Source organism: Athene noctua, chromosome 2 (genome assembly GCF_965140245.1).
Source record: "Athene noctua chromosome 2, bAthNoc1.hap1.1, whole genome shotgun sequence".
NCBI lineage: Eukaryota > Metazoa > Chordata > Aves > Strigiformes > Strigidae > Athene > Athene noctua.
In genome coordinates, this window is record NC_134038.1 from 102,261,425 (window position 1) to 102,281,280 (window position 19,856).

The following is a 19,856-nucleotide window of genomic DNA, read 5'->3' on the forward strand; positions in this document are numbered from 1 at the left end:
CTAAAAGCATACACGTTAGGAGAAGGGGAAAGAGCTTGCACTGATATACACAACAACAGCCTATATTCTGCCCTTTCTAGTTGGACTGGATGTTAATGCAGGTTTTGGCTATATGAAGAATTACTGTAAACAAGAGGTGAAGAAAAACAGTACCCTTAGAAAAGGGCATGTATCCTTCCCCTGCCCTCTGGATCCTAACATAGTGTCCCAGCAGTATAAGCTCCTTTCATACCCAAAGGGGAGTACAATGGGTCCTCAGCATGCTCGTAAATAAAGCATATAAGGACAGTTTAAGTACAACTATGCACATAGCATGACTGGGTGCCAGTAAAAGCCATGGTCACTTATCTGTATTCTAAAACCCAAAGGCTCAGTATCTTTAAACATTAACTTCAATTAAGGGTTTTTTTTTGTTAAAAATTAAACAATGGTTCTTTAATTCTTAACAAAATTTGTCCAGAGTTTGCCTGTTCGTTTTCCTTCCTTTTAACTGAATTAAAGATTCTTGTTCCAAAGTTGTAGCACAGCATTCACATTAACTTGTAATGAATACTTAAAATGCAAAACCACAATATTCCTTGCTCTGTTGAGTTCTTGTTATGCTTCTAATATTTTAGTATAAAGTACTCTGCAATTGAGCACAAACTACTTTTGCTTTAAAAAGCCACAGCCCATAAATCAACCATCAAAAGTACACACAAGAACTTTTTAAAGAACTTCAGGACATATATTTAATAGATAAGTTCAAAATAATAACTTTGTATTAGTCAGAAAAAAAAAAAAGGTGTATTTCACACTCACATAATAACTTGGAGCTATAAAGCACTCCACAAGAAAACGACAAAACTACAAATTATGACTTGAATAAAGACTAAAGAAAACTTTTCAAGCTATGAAGTTACTTCATAGAGATGACTGTTATACAGGTGATGCAGCCTCTTCACAAGCCTACTCTTCAAAATCACAGCACCTGTCACCACCTGTTGCAAAGCTACACATGACTGAGTACAAAAGAAGGAGAAAAACAGTCAAACAGGATGTCCTGGGTTGCAGTGTATTCTATTACCATCCTCATGAGCTGTTGAAATCAGGTGGGGCAGTGTTCCCTTGCCTCCTCCCCCCAGACTATCTTTCTGTTAATGGCCCATCAATGCCATGCAGCATAGATAACTCCCTCTGGACCATCTTCTGTTAATGAGCTTAATCAACATTTGGCTTCATGACTCATTATCCCATTGTGAGATGCTCCACCCAGAGAGAGGAACCAAGCATTTCATCCTGGATATAATCTGAGATTCTGAATACCAGAGACCCTCCCCTTCCACTGGATTTTCCAGAGGACTGGAGCTATTTAGCCACCACTGGACTTTCTGAGGAAAAGGAAAAGCAGACCTTCTTTCTACAGGATCACCACTTCAGGGGGACTGCAGCCACCACTCTGATTAACAGGGTGTCAGGTTGTATCCTGACTCTGTCAGTTTAACCCAGTGTTATCTGCCTTTATATTTTTTTTTCCTCTTTTTATTTCCCTATTAGATTGTTATTCTGAATTGGTGTCTCCCGCTAGTTTGTTTTCAAACTAGTACACAGGAATAGTATGTCCTCTCTGCTTCCAAGCTGATTAAAGGAAAAGGCTTGTGATAACCAGGTGGAGAAGGAAGCTAGGAGAGCTTCCCATTCACCATCTCTGACCCTATGCAGCAACACCACCAGAGCCTTGGCAAAGCAAGTGTTTCCACTGCTGTTCTTTGACACACCCTTTAGCCACATGGAGGAAGTTTCAGGGAAGTGGGAACACCTTAGGAGGGCTGAACTGAGTCCTGTTACACACATTCTCTCCATGTAGATGCTTCACTGACTGAATCTAGGCCCAAGCAATTGCCCGAAGTTGAACAGGAAGACTAAGACAGAAACATGAGTTGAATTCAGACCTCTAGATCCTGATGAATCAGTGCCAGACAGAAAGGATTACTTGAGGAAAGACCAAAAAATGGCATGAAAAGAAAACAGATGGAAGTCAGATAAAATGAATGAAGTGCCACGTGGACCAAAGGAAAAGCCTCAGAGTAACTGGAAAAGAAAGTAGTGTAAAGAGCAGGGGGAAGAACAGTGAAAGGTGGGGAGGAAGGGGGAAGAGGAAGGAAACAAAACAAAGGAGGTGGAGAGTGTGAAGAGAGGCCAAACTGATAGCAGTGGAAGAGTTGTTAGGATAAACTCACCAGCTATCATGGGTGCCACAGGATGAATTAAAACAAACAGAAACCAAGTTTCATGGACACAAAGCTTTCTTCCATAACAATACCAGGAACTGAGAAAACTGCAGGTATGGAAGGCATCTGTCACAAACTTGTGACACTGCAGCTTAGTGTTGCTGCACTCAGAGAATACTGATAGTCCCATTAAGGAGCAAAATTGACCTATACGAGCTGGGTTACGTTCCTTACTTTAATTACAGAAGTATGCTACAAGTACTGCTAAGTACTAATGCACATTATATGCTTTTCTTCTTTCTCCAAAAAGCAGGATCCTGGCTCTGGACTAATCTGATCCTCTCCATTAAGTCTGATTCTGCCTGAGAGTCTTCAAACATTAGCTAGGAACTATTTAAATGCCAATGTTTTAACCAAAAGTCCTTTAAAAATATTTCCATCACAAGAAAAAAATAAATGCAATAAGCTTCCTACTGAACTAATGGAACACTCACACCAGCCTAATAAAAGCACAGGATATTAAAATATTTCCACAGCAGTTTCATTTGAGCTGGTTTATAGTCTATATTTTAAACTGCACAGTTTACAATGGACAGAAGCATCCTTAACAACATTGTTACTTGGTAAATGAAGAAGAGAATAAACACAAAGCTGCAATGGGCATATGTTTACACTCGACCACTGTAGAGATCAGAGGCTTTTATACGGCTTGGCTTATATATTATTTTTAAAATTTGTTTTATTAATATCACTGACATTATTAGATTCTTTCACCTAGTATAGTCATGCAGATATACTGATATGATCACATGTATGCTAAATGATTTTTTGGTTCAGATATATCACTGTGAAGTAAGTATTAGTCACTAATAATTCCTATAGTTTGGAATTACATAATTCTCTGAGGTTTTATCATTAGCTTTTATCTCTAGTCTTCCAACAGAGACTATAAATTGCATCATATGAAATATGAACTGTTTTATCCACATTGTTGAAAGATGATACTGAGAACACCATGTGTGTGAAAACTGCCATTAAATATTAAATAACAGCAATGAACAAAATCCTATGTTTTCCCAATGATTTGTGTGGTGATTTATATATTTTAGGTTTAGGATAATAGCTCCTTCTTCAGAGTAGATATGTGTAGAGCCTTGAACTTCCAAATCCACATGTCCATGCTTAAATTTAAGCACATGAGTGAGCTTAAATACACAAGTATGTGACTGATGGATTAGGTCTCTTCAGGAACATACGTTTTTACTTTTAAGCAAGCAGGTGCCAGAGTCTCGGTAAAAAAAATAAAACCTAGACTGTATGATTAAAAAGGTTAAGCATGCATGTTAGTGCGAGTTGGTGAAGACAAATAGATAAATACATACTTCAGCACATTCTGAAATTTGGCTGTTTTGACAGTGGTTCATCTAGACTTCAGACTCCATGCCATCTTCTGCAGAATTCCACACCTCTTCTTCAAGAACCTTTCATACAGAGCACCCTTCACCACCGAGATCATAAAATTCAGACCTGACGATAGTTACAAAACCTTTATCTGAGCCATGAGTGAACAGAAGAAAGCCATGCTGTGGGACTCAAGGATTAATTCAAAACTCAAGTCAAATAAAGTGAGACAAACAGAGGAATAGAGATCTTAATGCACTGACTTATATCACAGTATCATACAACTCTTTACATACACTTGCAGAAGAAATTGACACAAATTATTTTGAAATTTAGAAGGATGTGTCTTATCCTATGATATAAATACATCCACATTTGTGCCCAGATTAACCAAAATTTATAAAACCGATACTCATTAATATATTCAGACAGCAGCATATTAAGACTCTAGCAGCAAAAATTATAGACTAACACTATTTAATTGACCTGAAACAAATCAAGAGGGTATGAAAAAGAGTATTTTCTACTTCACATCTCTACTCTGCCTTAAAAAGATTGATTTACCAGCATTCTTCATTACGAAATGCATGGTACACTTAATGTCAGTCATTCTAATTTATTGCCAGATTTCCTTAGTTTCCTATGATTTTATCCTTCATAAGGATACTTACCAGCTACTGTAAGGATAAAACAACATCAAAGATCTCAAAAGGCATTAAGAAAATCTTTCTGTGGGAAACCAGACTACTGCTGCATTCATATGGAAACAGAAAGTTATTCTATGTCAGACACTAAAAGCCTCATTTCACAGAGCTAGAAGGATGGAGGGCAAAGGAAGAAAAGACAATTCATTCTCATCTTGCCATGTGCAAACTGTCACACTGTACATGCAAAAATAAAAATTTATGCTCTAACCACTATATGTTTTTAGCCAGTTTTAAGCCTCCACTGATGACTATTTAAAAGAAAGGTCTGATTTTCTAAGAAACAATAGCGCCATAGAAACTCTTATACCAGATGAGATCTGTGGTTCATCCACATCAGTACCCTATGTTTGACACAGGATGCTTTAGGAGAGGAAAAAACCAAACCAACGAACAAAAAAAAAGAAAACAAAACCCAACAGTAGCCAGATGATGGCCAGTTTATGCTTTGATTTGAAATACTCCTTCTAATTAGCACCTGGTTTAGAACTTGATATGTGAATTTTTACATCACATCCACAGTTTGTTAGGAACATCTATCATAATGCTGGGTATTATTCTTACCCAACATAGTATTTTTAAATAAAAATACTTCCTTTCTGATACAATAAAAAATCCCAGGTTCTTTTGTTTCAAGTGTATTTTTTCATATCCCTAACCATTTTTTTTTCTTTACATGAGGTTTTCCTAAGTCTACAAGACCCTTTCTGAGATGCAATTTCCAAGAATCACAGATAAGCTCAAAGTATTGATTTTATATTCCATGGGATATTCACTCTTCTTTATCTCTACCTATTGCAACATCTTACTGACTCTTTAATGAACTCTGCTGTAGCGTCAGAAGAGATTTTCACAAAACTGGTTTAATCAATGTTTTTCCAAGTATTTATCACTAAAGTAGCACCCTGTAAAGTATTTCAGTTCACCATTTACCTACCATTCTGCATTGCTTTTACTTTACCAATATTAACTCAATATCGCATCATCTAGATGGTCACTTAGCTTTCCACATAGAAACTTCAACTTTTTTACAAACTATGAATATACAATGTGTTCTTCATCAGTAAATCTTGCTGAGCACCCTTTTATTCAGCACTTTACATACAATTATAGCAATGAGAAAAAACAAATAACTATTTCTTCAGAAACAGGTTTATTTCCTTAGAAATAAGTTAGATGCTCTCTGCTTATTGCTCCCCTAATGCTTACTGAAACCTACAATACCAAGAGAATCTGAAAGGCTCCAAAAAAGATTATTCACTATAAATTTTCTTTTAAAAAGACAGATAAAAAGTGGATACATACACTATTAACAGTGTCAGCTTCACAGATGAGCGATCAACAATGACACAGGTATGAAAGTGACACAGCAGTCTACAGTACAAACTAGAAAGCTGCTGAAAGTCAACTGGCTCAGTCATCAGCAAGAAGGAAGCCTCTGCCTCTGGTGCATCAGCACCACCCCAACAGTATGGAAAGCATAGCAGATCAGCAGTGACTCCCTACAAGATGTCCCCTAGGGATAAAAAAAGACAAGTAGAAATGGAGTTGGGAACTTCTCCTGCAGAGCATCTTCTCTAGTAGGAGTTCACCATGGAGTTAATCAGAACAAAGGTTGTCAAAGACATTCTGGCTTGGGTGAGAAAGCTTTCCCTGCAGCCGTACCATGACCACTGCAGGACACAGGTACAAGAAGTGGGCTTAGAGTACAGATTTGCTTGAAGACCCATCCGCTCAGAATACTGATTTCTGCGAAGTGCAGAAATGAAGTTTACAACAGCGGGCTGAAATCCAACTTCAGTAGCAGCTATGTTTGGGAACACTTAGACAAGAACAATGACAACACTGTTGCTTGACATACAGAAAGTTGGAAATAGCACCAGACAGGCCACCTGGTGAATCTGGTGCCCCAGATGACATACCAGAACACATGTTTACCAAGGAACACTGCAAATGATGGTCCTCACACTTTCTGTTCTTATTTCAAGAAGGTGGCAAGTACATTCAGATATACTCCATGGAAACAAGAGATGGACAGGCAGATTAAACCCAAGCAGCCTACTGAGCCATGAACAACAAGCTGTAGGATACAGATACATTAGGTCATCTGCATATGAAAATATTTTCAATGTTTGCATATTTCTAGTATTTTTTCCTTCCTGCTTCACTGGTATGCTAAAGATCACCTTAGTATGTTAAAAAGAAGCAGGCAGAGAGGTCAGTCACAATATGGTCTGCTTGAAAGAGGCAAACTAATTTGCTTCTTTCATTAGCAAGTAAACATTGTAGCGAGACTTCCTCCGTCACTGGGAGCTTTTTTTCTGGTAGAGGCTGAACAGGTCAAAACCGAGCAAGGTGACTCCCCTATGATGTACCATAAAAACAATGTCAATGCTGATGAGGGCAGAATGTTTCAGACTTTGCTTACTCCAACACATGAGTTGTAGTCAGTGGGCTCATAAAGCTGATTTGACTGATAAGGGTCTCTAGGGAAATGTTCTGAAGGTGACTACTCTGCCATCTACCTCTGTTCCAAAATGTACATCAACCAGCTAAGAACTTCCACTTCCCACCTGCAGATAGATAATTTGGTGAAAATACTTAATCAAGCTCCTGTGCTATATTTAACTCAACAGATAATCTCACGGGTGAAAAATATTCAGCTAATGAGAAATAAAGAAACAAACTTGATAGCAAAACAGGGTATCAAGTCACAAAATAATATACATTTGGCAGTAAGTTTAACATCATCACAAATCAAACAGCAGTTCAGTCCCTTCAGATAATAAAGGACAAGAAATATGGTGTAATGCTGACCTCTGTAACCCTCTATTTTTACAGTCCAACTGGCTTTCTGTAAGGGCAGTCTTTGACACAGAGGCTGCCTGGGCAGAAGGATACTAAACTGCAGCACTCCACACTAACAGCTCACAGCTATGCCTGCCTTGCCTGTGCTTTATGTCACTTCATCTTGAGCTGTGACCAGAAAAAATGCTCAGGAGACAACTGTGTAGAAGATGACCCTTTAGGATCAGTATAGCATATTTTCTTTCAACTACTTCACTACAAGCTACCTAAGTTCTGCCTACAGTAAAGCTCCCACAAAGGGTCAGACCTGAGTGAACAGATCTTTGCTCTGATTTTTCGAGCTGTCCTCCTTCCCAAGATTTTGCCTGCAAGTGTCAGTCTCTCAGAAGCAGACAAATATGGGCAAAAAAGTGCAAGAGCAATTTAAGATTTCACATCACACGTGGAGATGTTTATTTCCTAGTGCTTTTGAGTCTCCAGAGAGAAGCCTGCTGTTCATTTACATGGGAAAGAATAGAAAAGGAACATACACTGACAGACTTCAGTTACCAAACATGGCATGGTGTGTTAACTCCTCTTTTACATTTGTAGGATTCAATAGAAAACAAATAAAATATCTGTCTGCATGCAAAAAACATACCAAAGTTATTATCTGAGTAACACACAACCTACTATTAGTATATTGCTCAAGAATAGTTCCAGCTGTAAAACTACCATCACACTAATAACTTAAAAAAATATTTTAGAAACTAAATGCCATCTCCAGAGATTCTCAAAGATAAGGGTAAATTTAAACAATTGTAGCTATAAATCTAGACATTTCCTATCTCTCTGAAAGGCATTATTGCCTCCTAGGGAAATGTATACTAAGTACATTGAAGACCTCAATTTCAAAGTAATTGAGTGGTGTTAGGTACCACTAACAATCTTATAGGTGCACTTTAGTACTTAATTTTAATGGTGAAATACATGATTTTTTTTCTGGAACATTAATTATTTTAGTATGAAATAATTTCCTATATTTTGTGCCACATTCACAACAATAGCACATTAAAAATTTCTGGTATACAGTCATCACTGGATTAAACACTGTGAATTTTTGGATTTTGACACTATATTGATTAAGTTACCCAATTTACCATGCTTCAGAACAAAACAAAAAGAAACTGCAAGCAGTGTGGAGTCTTCAGGTTAAGATGGGTTAACAGAGTGATTATGAAGAAACATATCATTTGATATGAATGCCTTGCCTGCTTCCTGCAGTAGAAGCAGAAACAGCTATTAGCACTCTTTCATAGTCCTGCTCCACCTCCTTTCCAACACTGTACCTCAGATGCTTCCAGAAGGACATTTTTGCTTCTCTTTAAATGGTGACACATGGCACTTGTCTCAGTAGGTCAAAAGAAACCTCAGATGTTTTGCCAACAGCATCAGCTCTGGTCAAAAAGTTGAGTACCTTTACCAGTCTGTTAGACCTCACACAATTCAGAAAATAAACTAGGTACAGAGGCTGATTTACCTTCTTTATAATGAAACACACCTATTTCAGAACGCGGTTCAAATATAGTGCTTGTCTACTATGACAAAAACCACTGCAGCAAGCACAGCTGTACCTCTTCCAGAAAGGGGAAAAAAATCTAACACCCCCCCCCCCCCCCAAATCTCTGTGGATTTTAAGGGATGTGAAGCATTTCCTTACAAATTCCTATCCAAAATGACTAAAGGGAAAGAAAATCGACATTTAAGCTGAACTAGAAGAAAGTAATAATAAGGATGCACCTCTTCTCAAAATATAAGCAGTGCTGAAAAATCAATTTAAAGCCTTGTGATACAAAGCTTAAGGCAACCTCTTCCTGGAATATTTTCCACTTGATCTGGCTGAACAAATACTAGGGAATTTAACTGGGGAAAGATAAGTCTGTAGATGCTCACAAGTCTGCCTTTGGCACTGTGGTTGGCCTATAGGAACATGAGATGGTTTGCTTTTTGTGCTTGTCAAAAGAAGACAGTTCTCAATGGCTTAGTATGTATCACTTGATGAACAGAGATCCACTGAGAGCAGGGATTACACAGCTCTGGATTTCTCATTCCATACTGTTGTCTGAATTTAACCTAGAGACTTCATCTCCTCCAGCAACTGGCTGTATGACCAGCTAGGTCTATCTAGACTTGCAGAATAACACACACATCAAACCGCTTCACACATGGAAGATAAATAGAAGAGCAGAGAAAGAAGAAAGCTTCTCTCTTTAGCTCAAAACAGAGAACTGGCTGCCTTGAACAGCTTTTCCTAGTTACTCAAGACTCACAAAGCATGGAAAAGCTGAAGTCAGACACAAGCAATCATTTCTTCAATAAACTTAGTGGATTTCCAACCATTTCTGTCAGCAGGTGGAGCGGCAATAATGCTAAATATGGAGAAGTAAGTATCTCCCTATATTTGTCTGCTATCTACCGAAGTAAGATTTGTCTCTTAGTCACTGCCTCCTGAAAGGACAAAGAAACTATTGCTGCTTCTAGTACTCTCCACTCCACTGGGAAATGAAAGAAAGCAATTGGAAACCTCCAATAACCTGATGTAAGGCTGACAAAAGCAAAGAACAAATTTCTCTCACCTTGGCAAGAGGGGTCCATTTGCTTCCAGAAAACATCTGTAGAAACTTTACTTACAAAAATTCTCAGGCCAGAAAAAATAGCATATTAAAAATCACTATAATGGCACTATACCTATCAGAAAAAGTTATATGGCTTGACTGTTCTTAATGTTAAAGGTCTGACTGAGATCTTTCTAGTCATAAGTAGAGGTGCAGAGCAGCTCAGTACTCCTAACAGGAGAGTAAAACAGAACATGTGGATTTTGATCTCTGTATAAAGAATTCTGTAACAGCATTTCCCAACAGAAGTCAATGCATCTGTTTCAAAAACAAAACCAACAAACCATACATATCAACAACTGAAGATATCCAGGATGGACAACCACCTAAATGTAAAAGCCTTTCCCTGCATTTTTTGCATCTTACATTATTCTGAGCCTTCAAAAACGGTAAGCCAAGTATGCAAGGGCCCTTCTGAGAGGTCAGCTCTGGTAGTCTCTCCCTCATGCTTTTAGCATGCACCAGTCTGTAAAAAGTGGGGATGCACCATGATGATTTCAAGGAGAGTAATTAATATATTCAGTCATTTCATGAGTTATAAAGGACAAATGTTTCCAGTCACTTTCATTATAATCTAATCGTTGTTCTTCAGTAAGAAAAAAAACTTGACCAAAACAGAGTTGGCTAATATTATGTTCATTTACCAGAAAAAGGATAGAATTGTATTTGAATCAACACTAAAATAACCCTGAAATTCAACAAGCTAACTCTTGAAAAGATAATTATATTACAAAAGATTCTATTTCATTGATCTTTTAAAACTCAAATTTACAAACCTGATCCTGACTCAAAGTAAATTTACGGCTCATGATTCTAGACAGAGGTACAAAACTATGCTGTTGGATGACATACACTGAAGTTTTAGATCACAATTTGTTACTGCACACTTAATTATTAACACTTAGCAGTGAGAAGAAATGTCAAATGCTATGAAAAGTATAATTTATTTCTCCTGACAGATATTAATTGGCCTGTATTAATGACTTTTGGAACTCTTACTAATGAGGAAAAATAGCCATGGCAGCAATACCTATAGTGAGGGGACAGTCTCCTGGAGAGTGAGGATGTGGAGGGTGAGAGGGAGTATCTATCTACCATAAGATAGAAAAACATCCTCAAAGAGGATGCTTACAACTAAATTTCTAAATTGCTGCCACAGCACAGTAGGGGAGAAATTCTGAAGGTGCCTCCAGCAGCTCTGCTCTATGATTAGTCTCAGCAGCTACCAGCTAACTGGAGTTTGTGTTTGTGTTATTTCCCCAAGGTCTAGTCATTTGTTATACAGCACCAGGCAGCTAACCAGGGATCCTCAGGGACAGCAAGGTATTCTTTGAGCAGACCAGCTCCTTTTCTTCACTTTTTTGCAGGGAAGAACAGTGGGAAAATGTTCAAAATATGTTTTCTATTATGCTTTTATCAAAAACATAAAATAGGACCATCTTAGTTTAACTTCCAAGGTATACTAAAAATCATATACAGCCTCCTATGGTATGTAAATAAAGCTAGGAATGTAGCAGTTATGCATAGGTACATTTCCTAAGCAGAAAGAACTTTTGTAAATTCAGTTAGCCAGAGTAAATGGACAATTCAAGAACTACACAAGCATGTTATTTCACTATTTCACTTTTTAACTGAAGATCAAAAGCTACATGAGTGTTTATCTCAGTACTGACCATTATCTTGAAGGACTCCTGTGGAAGCTGTTACTCTTATTGTCCGTTTTACTTTTGTAGAGTTGTTAGAAAAGTGTCGTCTAGACACAGAATCCTCTGGATTCTGGCTTTTTTTGTCTTTCCTTTTCAGAAGCTGAGGTGAGGAACTGTTTTCTCCTGTGTCACTGGATCCAACAGTAGATTTAGATTGCCGATCATTTCCCTGAAAAGAAGTGGATCAATGATAAAAATTACAGGGTTTAAAAAATTATTTTATTATTATTTTACAGTTTATCAATAATAAAAATTACAGTTTATTTTTTTATTTCAATATTATTTCAACCTTTTAATACTAAGGATTGGTATTAGTTGTTAAAAGAAGCATATTAATTTACAATCAATACAGTTAAGTGATATCTTAAACTATCCAGAAAACTGTAACTATCTCATCAATTTACTATATAATCCGACTGATTAAATGCTGCTCAACAACTCCCAGAACAAAATAACGCATTTATTATAAAGAAATAATGCTCTATATGATGAAAAGAATGGCTAGGTGAATCTTTATGCACACATATGATACGTATCTGTATCTCATCTATGCATATGTGTGGAAAGTCATAAGATGTAACATACATAACTTGTGAATAAATTATTGCCTGTGTAAATGAGATACGGACATTAATCTAAGGTCAAGAGCAGCTGTAAGAGGATGACAGTCTTCATGTGTCAGTAACACTGACTGCCAGGAGGACACTAAGAAAAGGGTCTGCCCACACATCACCTCTGAATCACCTCCAGGGACATCAGACAGTTCCTCTGCTCACTCTATGGTGTATCTAGAAACAGAACCAGAAACCTGGTCCTTATTTTTACAGCTCTGATGTATGTATTTATCCTGAGTGTACTAGGCAGAGATTTTATTATTTATATACATTTTTCTTCAGTCTAAATCTGTTCATAATCAACATCATAAAAACCTGAACTGTATATAGCAGATCTTTAAGGTGCTGCTTATATCGTTCTAGGTTGTGTAAAGACTTTACCAACTGAACACCTTCATCGTTGTCACTCGTTAGAGGCTGTCAGTCCCCTACTTTACCCAGTCTAACAGCACTTGTAGTTTCTTCCTAATCCAGCTGTGTAAAAACATTACATATAACAACAAAACACTCAAGCAGATAGGGCAAAAAGCCTTATCAATAACTGGAATTTATCACAGTTCACCTTATCACAGATTTAGCTGAATCACCAAAGATTAATATATTCTACTTCACACTTTTGTTTAGCGTAGCTGCATGAACAATGCATGCCGTTTTAGAACTTGCCCACCAGAAAGGCTTTTCATTCTGCAGTGATCATGAACAATTCTTTTCACCTCACTGCTAAAGTTAAAAGGTAATACTATATAAAATTAAAATCTTTCACAAAAATAAGTCCTGAACAAAATCCCACATCTCTTAAAAAAAATTCTGCATACATTATTACCTTTTTATGTCATTCTTCTAGTTTTCACATAATCAGTAGAAATGTTCTGTTTAAGATATCTTACTTAAATACATCTAGCTTTTACCATCTAATCTACCATTTATTTACCAATACCATCAAATCTACCACTTATCCTTTCTCTGTAAAAAGAAATGAGAGCACAGCAATATTTCAGTCTCTTGTAATTCAAACAGGAGACTGTTACTGCCAAGCAATAATAGTAAAAAAGTGTAGATTTCAAATTAAAGCAAACAACTGCATGACTTATACCAGTTAGTGTTGCATTAGATATTTAAGAGCAGTAGTACATATTTCTGCCTCCTTAAGTTTTGACACTTGTTATCGGTGTGTGTTACAATCCCAATGGAATGAAAGTGAATATCAAGTAATTTTCTGTACATGTTGTTAAGTAGTAGTAGAAGAGGCGATAAGTTAAAACTGTAAATGAGTTATTTTTACAAATGCTAGAATTGCAAAGCTCACATTTTAAAAACAAACACCACGTGAAAATATGTTCTATACTGAGGTTTTATCTTCTACTAAATTTCAACAGAATGGAACAGAGACTTGTGAATTTTATTGCTTTTTTTTGTTTAGTGGCTTCAGGGTTTTTTTTGTTTTGTGAACAGTGAATGGACATGATCAACTACCACAACTATGACAGATACTTATATTCTGATTTGGCACTGTTTTAAATCATTTTGTACACAAGAAAAAGCTATACAGGATATGAAGCAGTGGAGGCTCAAGGTCTGTATTTAATGGTTAGCTAGGGCAAAACCATCAGATGGGAAACAGGTTTAGGGCCTTATTCAGACTCAGCATGTAGAAACACCATTTTCTGCAAGACATTCTGTAAAAGGTTCTGTGTTTTTCCTTTAGGTGTACAATTTGAATAAATAAATAATCAAATACACAAAGATAGATGACAAGGTTTCTGGGAAAGACCTCAAGGCAGCAGTTGATCTTTGCTATGGAAGGTTTTATAAAAAATAAAGCAGTCATTATTGCAATAATATTTTCTCAAGTTTCATCTAATTGACACTGCAAATAGCTACAGATTCATCAAGCTTTAATAAGCACAACACCAGGTGGCTGTGGATTTTTTTTCTGTTCAGATTTAATTAAAACCCAAAGGACAGGGACTTTCCATTCATGGGAATTAAGTAAAATTAGAAACAAATTTTAATATGGCATTTGATACTCACACTGCCTTTAGACTTTCGAGAGCCCACAATGGGAGGTAGTACAGAGGCTTTGGAACTGCAGAAATAAACCATATCTTAGAATTGTGTACACCGTCACTATCATAGACACTATGTATCTATAACCAAGTCAGATAACACCAAGTCAGCTATGGCAACAGAGTTAATTGTTTTATTCATTTTCCATTTTTGCTAAGAATCACTCATTTCTGTTCACAGGACTATACTTAAATGCATAATCATGAACTTATTGAAACAAATGCATTACATTTTTCTACAATGTATACTTTACATACCGAAAACTTGCAGAGCAGTATTCAGTGAATTACTAAGTGAAAGATCCTTAAAACTATTAGAATGAAAACTTCCAACAATTTCAACGAAACTGTTTACATCAGTTGATCAACACAGCTTTTCTCTGCCCTTAAATCACTTGTTGCAAATGCTGTTTCCCAAAATATTTTCAAGTTATTCACGCTGTCTACAGCTGCTCATTAAAAAAAAAAAAAAAAAACAAAACAAAACAACTACACCTCAGTTTATATGCATAATATGGGACAAATTCTCTAAATTACACCAATTTGCTGGACAAATTTCCATTTCTTTCCATTTATTTTAATGAAATGGCTCGCAATTTTCATGTTTTCCAAAGAAAAAGCTCGGGTTTCTTCTTATAGACACACATCTTAGGAATCTATTATGTGATAATTCCAGCCTACAAAAAATAGACCCAAACATAAAGCATTCTTAAGGGAATACATATTCTGCAAAACACTACCAAGCAAGAGTAGATCTCGACTGCTGCGTCTTCATCTAATCTCATTCAGCTGTACACATTTGTATCCCAGGCAAAAAACAAATTAAGACAAGTCAAAATATTTTCTCTGACATTAATTTTGTCATACATGATAATTGGCATGTTTGTGAGATGAAATAGTCTTCTAAATTATCATTTTCTCTTTTGTTTTTGCTATCTCAACTTCCTCAGAAGTTGTCAATAAAGTTTTGCATCCATACTAATCCATCCCTCCCTCTCACCCTCCCTCTCACCCTCCCTTCCCCCCACCATTTTTGGAATGATGATTTTGCACTTTAGTAGTGGTACTTTGAAAAAAATTTGACACATACAAGCACGTGAGAAGTGTATCACACAACTATAGAACTTACCCCTGTGGCCTTCTCATTGTAGATTTGCTAAACAGCAGATCACCATACGGCAACTTTTTAAACTTTTCTCTACCCACTGCAACATAAATTTGCCCATTCTCCAAGTCAGACCCACTCTGAACAAGTTTTCCATCTAAAGTATAAAGTCTGAAAAATATGAAAATGCTTAATAAAATAAATGTTAAGTTAGGTGTATTAAGATCACTGAAAGCTACATTAATCTAAACCCGCTAAATCATGTTGAATTTCCAGATATGAAATCCAATATAGTACAGTGGATGCCATACAGTTGCTACAAAAAACCCCAAAAGACAAGAAAAGACAGAGCAAAATAATTACCTAAATCACAGTTTACATAAAACTAACGAAGTATGAAGTGCTGTGACAATAAAATATTCTTATAATTTCTAATATGAAATAAATTACTTTGTACGTAGAAGGTCCTTAATGCCTTTCCTCTGATACCTTGGAAGGGTTCTATTCCATGAGTTTCTGACCCTTATACCAATTTCTACCTCCCATCTGTGCTCTGGGCACTATGCAGTAACCTGAGAACAGGGCATTCATGGCCTCACAACTGAAAACCCAGTACCTGTTCACCTAACACCAAGGTGATAATATTGCACTTCTGTTGTTATAATGTGTAGATCAGAAGTTTGGCACATGGCTGTACCTGATGGGGTAAGGCTGGGAGTAGCAGGAAAAACAAGAAGCTGTGTATATTAGGCACCTACAATACCAATAATTAATATGTCTATTACAACAGGTAGATTTTTAACACAGTAATTTCTGTTTGTATGCTTTACTGAGAAGGAAGAAATGCATTAGGGACTGTGGGAATGGAGGGGTGGCAGTTAACACATTATTTCTACGCTATCTCAATTACTTCACTGTCGAGTTCGTGATTTTATTTAGAGATGCTCAAAACAACGAGGAAGGAGGAAACGTTCAATAATAAATAAGCTTTTTCCTAAGAAGCATATACCAAAACTCAGCATTAAAAAGTTTTGCATTTAAATCTTAAATGCAGGAATGTTGAATGGCTATCTTGTCTTTCTAGAAGCCTTCTACAGAAGCTTCTATATGCATTATTCCTAAATTTCAACACAATGCAAGGAGACACAAAATTATACATACACTTTTCAGAAAGAATTTCAAGAGTCTGCCTTGACAACACCCCTGACTTACGAAGTGAAAAAATTTTCAGTTTAATAGAGAAAAAGCACAGTGGGCACAACCTTGAATAAACACAGAAGAAAAAAGATGTAGCTTATAGAACCAGGAATCACAGAATAGCTGAGGTTGGACACAATTTCTGGAGACTGCTCAGTCCAACCACCCCATGCTGAGCAAAAGCAACTAGACTAGGTTGCTCAGGGCTGTGTCCAGGTGTGTTTTGAATAACTGCAAAGATAGAGATTCCACAACTGTTCTGGGCAACCTGTTCCTGTGTTTGGTGACCCTTACAGTAAATTTTTTTTTTTTTCTTCTGTTCAAGTGGAATTTCCTGATTTCAGTCTGTGCCCCTTGCCTCTTGCCCTGTCACTGGGCACCACTGAGAAGAGCCTGGCTCCAACTTCTTCACTTGCTCCCGTCAGGTATTTATACACATTAACAAGATCCCCCTGAGCTTTCTCTTCCCCAGGCTGCAGAGTCCCAGCTCTCCCAACTTCAAGCCCTTCTTTGTGGCCCTTTGCTGTGCTAGCTCCAATGTGTCCGTGTCTCTCTCGTAATTCCCCCCATGAAAGTACCTTGGTTTTCTAGGTGCCTCCTGCCATGTAGAAGTACCTTGGTTTTCTATGTGCAAACACTGAAAGTTCTCAAAGGTGAAATTGCAGCTTTTTAAAATCTTGATCACTTTGCTGCTTCTTTGAGAAGAGGTATGCTAACTCTGAAGCACCTCCTTTAAATTACTCATGTTTACTTTTTAGTGCAAACATTTCACAGGCATGTCAGCAATTCAAAGAGCAATTTATGTTTCACTACCGTGTAGAAAGCATCAATTACACACAAACAATGAAAATAAAACAAGCAATCTAAAACTCAGCAAGAAGTCTGTTTCTGAATTATTCTCACTGTGTTTTGCTAGATTACATTTTGCTTTGAGGAACTTGGGGGGAAGCTGCAGATCAGTGTACCACAGTTTAAGAACTGTTTTATAGATTTGGATGGTGCTGCAGGTATATAGGGGTACATACAAAAATGACTGTGGGGTTTTGTTCCTAATCTTTCACTTTGCTTGTGTTTTAATGTTATATTTGATGCACAAAGGTTGGTTGCTTAATATAGCTCCCAAAATATATTATGGATTATATGGCAACCTCTAGTTGTATTTTTCACAAATCAATATCACAATAACTGAATCAAATATAACCAATCACTGAAGGTGAAAGTAAAATTAAAAATGCATTTTTTTAGAAATGGAACTTCAAACAAATAAATAACTATTGGCTTAACAAGCATCACACAAGTTTTGTGATGCTTATTTCTGAAGCCTTCTACCCACACATCTGAACCACAACCATTCACAGACCAGCTGGGTTCTCTCTGGCTAGTATTATGCAACAAACATGTCCTTGGAGTAAGTTCTGGTCATGGGGGGATGACCTAGGGCTTGTCCTGTGGGATGTCAGTGGACCTCCATTTTCCCTCCTGAATCCAAGCCAAAACGTGGCAGCCAAAACAAAGCAAGTATACAGGCTGACAAAGGAGACAGCAAAGACACAAGTTGTGGAATCAATATCCCCAAATTCCCAGTTGGCGATGCACCAGGCACCTGCCCATCAGGTTGCTGTACCCCATTCCCATGCACAATCTGGCAAGTAGAAAAGCTACTTTTTCATTGTCTCCTCTCTCATATTTCTTATTTATATCCCTATTCTGATGGGGATCATCAATATTTTTTTTTTTAAAAAAGCCATATGTGAAACTGCATAAGACTTGATAGCTTTGTATGTCTTTTAATATCATGGAAAAGAATAACTGCCATATACATAATGAAGGTTCTTGTAATTCCACTTATCCTTCTTTAAAGAGAAACTATATCTTCCCAGCATCAGTGGTCTTACAGGACCTCCCCTAATGCTAACATAGTTTCAGTAAACTCCAGCAATTAATGTGTAACTTATTAAAGAACAATGATCACTTTACTAACGTATTTAATATGTATTCCTAGCATTTTAAGGAAAAGAAAATGAAAACTGGGTTAATAGAAAACCAGAAAAAGGAAAACATTAAATAATTCAAAATGTCATGAACACTACCTTATTTTTTAAATTATTTAAAAACTGAGCACTGAAAGGAACTTCTCAAACGCAACCCTAGCTATGTACGGAACAATTTATGCTTTCATGTACATCATTCAGTTTCACCAAGGAGTGACACCAAGTAATGAGAATAAAATGTGAAAGGTTTTTAAACTGCTAAACTGAGAGCAGAAAGAACTGGTATGTTGTAAAAGGCTGTTACTTTGCTTACTTCTGAGTTACACTAGCTGAGAATCAGATCCGGAAAGCTGCAACATGTGTGTGGGTTTACATTTCTGCAAGTAAAAGTGCTAAGTAGCCAGATAATAGGAGCAAAGAAAAGCAGGGCCGAGATAAAAAATTAGATGAGAGCTAATAGCCAACAAATAGCATTACCTTAATCTTTTATCATCTGTATCTGCTCTGGGAAAGCAATCAGCACTGAAAGACTACCTTATCTTCACTGATTTCAGAAAGATTTTGCAAGCTTACCCTCAGACATTGCGTAAGCTATGAAGAATGATTTTCCACAAAAGGCCCTTTCCCATCTGACGAATGGATTTCTGTAATGTGCTCTGCATGGGGCAACACTGGAATGTCAGTAATTTGCCTGTACACACCTTAGCAGCCCACTTACACTGCAACGTTTCTCACGGAAACTGCATATATCATTTTGCTCTAAAACTGGCAACAACTACCAATCCTATTTAGAGAGCTTATTTTACACTGTAAAAGCTGAAACTTACCTATCCAAGAGGTCACCTCCTGTTCCTGGGACACCACAACTCAGACCAGCTGAGATACTGGAATTGGCAAACCCCCAACTACAACTTTGGTCTTGGCTCTTACTAGGAGGTAGAGCTGGCTGAGTATAAAGCACATCCTAGTCATAGCACAGGTCTTCAAAAACCAAATAATCTATAATAATTTCCTTGAAATTGTTTGCCCCAATGAATTTAAAGAACTATCAAAATTAAAAGGTACCATGGATTGCATCTATCATTGTACATTCCAAACATCTTCACCAACTTTACTGTGCCCATTTATTTTATTCAGACATGTAACTTATTTATTAATACTAATATTGCATTATTATTGTATTATTACATGACTGCTAACTATTTAATCAAGAACTAACAGTTGAAACAAATTGAGATTTTTTCTTTTTTTAAATAGCAGTTGAAATGAAACCTGAAGGTTCCTTGGAGTTAACGTATTGCCATTTTGTGGTTTTTTGATATATTTTAATTTTCTTACAGTGCAATTTCCCATGAAGGAGGAATGATCCATTATATCTACCTACAGAGTTTTAAAAACAT

At 36.9% G+C, this 19,856-nt stretch overlaps 1 protein-coding gene across 3 annotated transcripts in view; it reads right to left on the bottom strand.

Annotated features, from left to right (window-relative positions):
• DCDC2 (doublecortin domain containing 2) overlaps positions 1–19,856 on the bottom strand; it is a 71,795-nt gene that overhangs the window by 27,278 nt on the left and 24,661 nt on the right. For all 3 annotated transcript variants that reach the window (XM_074897913.1, XM_074897914.1, XM_074897912.1), the window contains 3 exons: positions 15,293–15,439; positions 14,129–14,183; positions 11,451–11,652 (listed from right to left, as the gene is read on the bottom strand). In XM_074897913.1, coding sequence (XP_074754014.1) covers positions 11,451–11,652; positions 14,129–14,183; positions 15,293–15,439 — 404 coding nt within the window. The remainder of the gene's footprint in view (positions 1–11,450; positions 11,653–14,128; positions 14,184–15,292; positions 15,440–19,856) is intronic.